The sequence below is a fragment of the Falco punctatus genome (assembly GCF_963210335.1).
Source record: "Falco punctatus genome assembly, chromosome: 14".
In the NCBI taxonomy this organism is placed as follows: domain Eukaryota; kingdom Metazoa; phylum Chordata; class Aves; order Falconiformes; family Falconidae; genus Falco; species Falco punctatus.
In genome coordinates this window covers 10,770,498-10,773,769 of record NC_137594.1, presented here as the reverse complement: position 1 = coordinate 10,773,769, position 3,272 = coordinate 10,770,498, and the positions used below count along the sequence as shown (strand labels likewise).

General features: G+C 52.7%; 1 protein-coding gene across 1 annotated transcript; it reads right to left on the bottom strand.

The window, feature by feature from the left end:
* Window positions 1-431: 431 nt before the first annotated feature.
* On the bottom strand, window positions 432-3,266 carry CKLF (chemokine like factor). The gene is made up of 4 exons (XM_080411204.1): window positions 3,135-3,266; window positions 2,891-3,049; window positions 2,397-2,492; window positions 432-830 (listed from the first exon to the last, which is right to left on the bottom strand). Exons 1-4 carry the CDS (start codon window positions 3,198-3,200, stop codon window positions 726-728), a joined length of 426 nt encoding a protein of 141 aa, XP_080267330.1. The 5' UTR covers window positions 3,201-3,266; the 3' UTR covers window positions 432-725.
* Between the last annotated feature and the right edge of the window lie 6 nt (window positions 3,267-3,272).

Here is a 3,272-nt window from a genome sequence, read left to right as displayed (position 1 = left end):
AAGCGGAAACCGTGACACTGCGGAAACGTGAAAAAAAGTTTTCAGCATCCCCCAGTGTAGGGGTGGGGGGTGGTGTCCTCCGCGGGCTGCCCCGGGCCGTGCGGCGCCGCGGCGGGATCCCGCAGGGGCAGCCCGGTGCCGCCAGCCCGGCGCTCCGGGGGCCGCCGGTGGGTGCCCGTGCCCAGCGCTGGCGGGGCTGCCCGGGCCTCCACCGCTTCCCTCAGCGCCCCCCGGTGACCGGTACCGCGGACCCACCGCCGGCCTGGCCGCGCCGCGGGGCTGCCGTGCCCGCCCCATGCCCCGAGGCGGGCGGCGGTTTCTGCGCGGTGCTGCGCGCCCCGGCGTTACCGTGCCTCCGCGCTACAGGAACTGTTTTACAGGTACAGTGAAGTTTTAAGTATGCCTAATTAACATAAAACAACTCACATCAGCCCATTCGCATTTTCTTTTTATTACAGAGAACAATCGAGAAATTAGTTTTCATACAGGTAAAAATTCAATCAAGTTTCAAAAAACAGGACCATTTTCTGTGAAGCTTGTACTAGTGAAATTGCAACACTGAAACTACATTTGTTACTGTAAGAGAAGTTAGGACCAGTACTTGTGAAACAGTACATAAATGCCCAGGGAAACTGAAGTGAACCCATGAAAATACAAATTCTTTAATAAAAAATGAGTAAACCAGTCATCAGCAGAGAAATCGCTCTTTTACCAAAATGGTAATCTTATTTGGCAGGAGTATTCCTTCCTCTTGTTCCATCAAGGCTAATCTTCTGGAAAACAACAACTGCGTCGACAACACAGAGAACAAACAATACAAGACCAAACACCTATAGAAATAACGATAATGTTAGTTTCCCCACGGGATCTCTGGCTGTTGCTGTAGTGACTGTACTATTCCCCAAAGCAGCAGTAACATCATCCTCCTAAACTGGTTCTGGCCTTCCAAATACATTCGTGATTTGAGACAGCTGATAAACATCCTTATTTAAATCCCATCAGCCTTTCAGGGAGCTGCCTACACTTCTGGCTTTGTTTGAAGTTTGTGTGAAGCCTTGGAGATGAAGCATTCTCCTTGAAAGCTAAGCTAATACTGCATTACACCAGACAATGCTTTTATCCTAAATTAAAACCCTTCTGTCTCTTTAAGGGTTGCCTAATTAATGGTGTTGGCTCAGACAAAAGCCAACATTTGTAGAAACAAGCCTAGCAGGAAGAGCTCCTCTCCTCTGAAGCGCTGAACGGGGAACATACACCAAATTGAAGAAAATGCACACAAGTATTTAAAAAATGTACAACTTCAGGCAGGCAGGTGGAAAAAATGTGTTTGCAGAAGAGGCGCTGAGTTTACTTGCTTGGCTCTTGCCCTTCAGCCCCATCCCACATGCACACAAAGATTTTTTAGGCAAGCAGGTTTTAAAACACAATTACCTGATCAGTGAGAGTAATGCTAAGGCAAGCTTTTTCAGGAGAGCACAGCTGAAGGCACTTTGTGCCCTGGTAGCACAGGCCTTGGGGCAATGCTGTTTGCTGAAGGTCTCACTGGTTCTGCCCAAACTTGTTTTCCAAGCAACCTGCTTTGTCTCCTGCTTCCAACTTAAATTTAATTTGTATTAACTTCACAAAGGAGAATATAAATCATATTCTGGCATAGCCAGTCACTATCGGAAAGTACCCTTTTGACTTAGGATGCTGTTGCCAGTGAAGACGCCAGCTTTCCACCTCATCATCTCTGAAGCCCATTTCGAAAAACTCCCATGGCAGGTTGTGCATTGTCACATTTTAGCTTATCTTGTACTTCAGGAGGCTTACATACTTTCAAAACTGAGAGGTTTTCCCCCGCTTATTGCGGTTGCTTAAACCATTAAACTGGTTTGATCTTAAGTACACAAACCCCTTACAATCGCAGTATGAAAAAGACCTTCTCAACTACCATAATTCCTCAGTTTGTCAGAAAAAACACTATAAGCACCAGGAGGGAGGTACCAGCACGTCCGTTAAGAATTGCCAACTCTTTTTAGCAGGATTGTAGACACTTCTTCTGAAGTCGTGCACCCAAACTGGGTAGTCCTAAAAGAGCTACAGATTCTCCCAGCGAGGATGTCAAGCCATGGAAGCAAACACTGGTTACTCAAATTAGTTAAGACTCCAGGAGTTTGCAGTGCTTGCACTTCTCTGTAGTAATTACTAAGTCTAGTAATATCTTTATATTCTAGTGACTTAAGGATTGGTTTTTCAAGTGAGAGACACTGAATGTGTATTTGCTTTCGTTTTCAACTGCTGAGTACGTTCTTCCACGAGTTATTTTCATGGCCTTACCACAATGTAAGTACACCCAGAGATTCGAATCCACGTCTGCTCCCAGAACTGACATTCGTAATAACGTTCCTACTTACTCCTCCAGCCAGCGTCCCATTGTTGCTCTTGATGATCACTGCAAACAAGCACACGACGAGGAGGAACAAGGCGGCAACCACCGAGTTGAAAACGTCCTGCAACAGCCAGTGGAAGCAAAGTATGTATGCTGAAACACACACCCGAAGAACGCGACTTGCTTTTGGTACTGCATGAATCACTAAAAAAGGCTGGCTCCCCCTGAACACACATGTACGCTGACACCCGCATGCAACGGGCGCTGGCACCCAGCGGGTTGGTGTCGGAAAGCGCGTTTGTGATAAAACGGGTAAGTTTTGCCTTTTTGTTTTTGCCGTCACATTCACGCCGCCTGGCTACGCCCGGCAGGCTGGGGCTGGGGGCGAGCGGCGGGCCCGGTGCCGCTGGAGGGCCGGGCGCGCTGCGCGGGGCGGGAGGGGCCCCCACTGGGTGCCCGTTACCGGCGGGGCCGGCTGTGCCCGGAGCCCGGGGCAGGGGCGCGGCGGGCGGTACTCACAGCCAGGGCCCAGCGCAGCCCGCCCAGCCGCCGGTCCAGCCGCAGCCAGTACAGCAGGAAGAAGAGCGCCGCGATGACCGCCTCGGCCAGGGCCAGCGCGCCGTAGGCGCCGGGCGAGCGGGAGCCCACGAAGCAGCAGAAGGCCACGGCCGCCAGCAGCTGCGGGGAGGGGGGCGGCACGGCGGTCAGCAGCGCCCGCGGCGGAGCCCCCCCGGCCGCCCCCGCCCCGCTCCCCCCGGCCTACCGCGCGGGCCAGCTTCAGGGCGCCCCGCGGGGAGCGCGGAAAGGCGCCGTCCATCGCCAACGCCATGGCGCCCGGCCTCCCCCGGCGGCGGAAGTGAAGCGGAAGTGCGGCGGAAGTGAGGGCCGGGGCCCGGGCCGG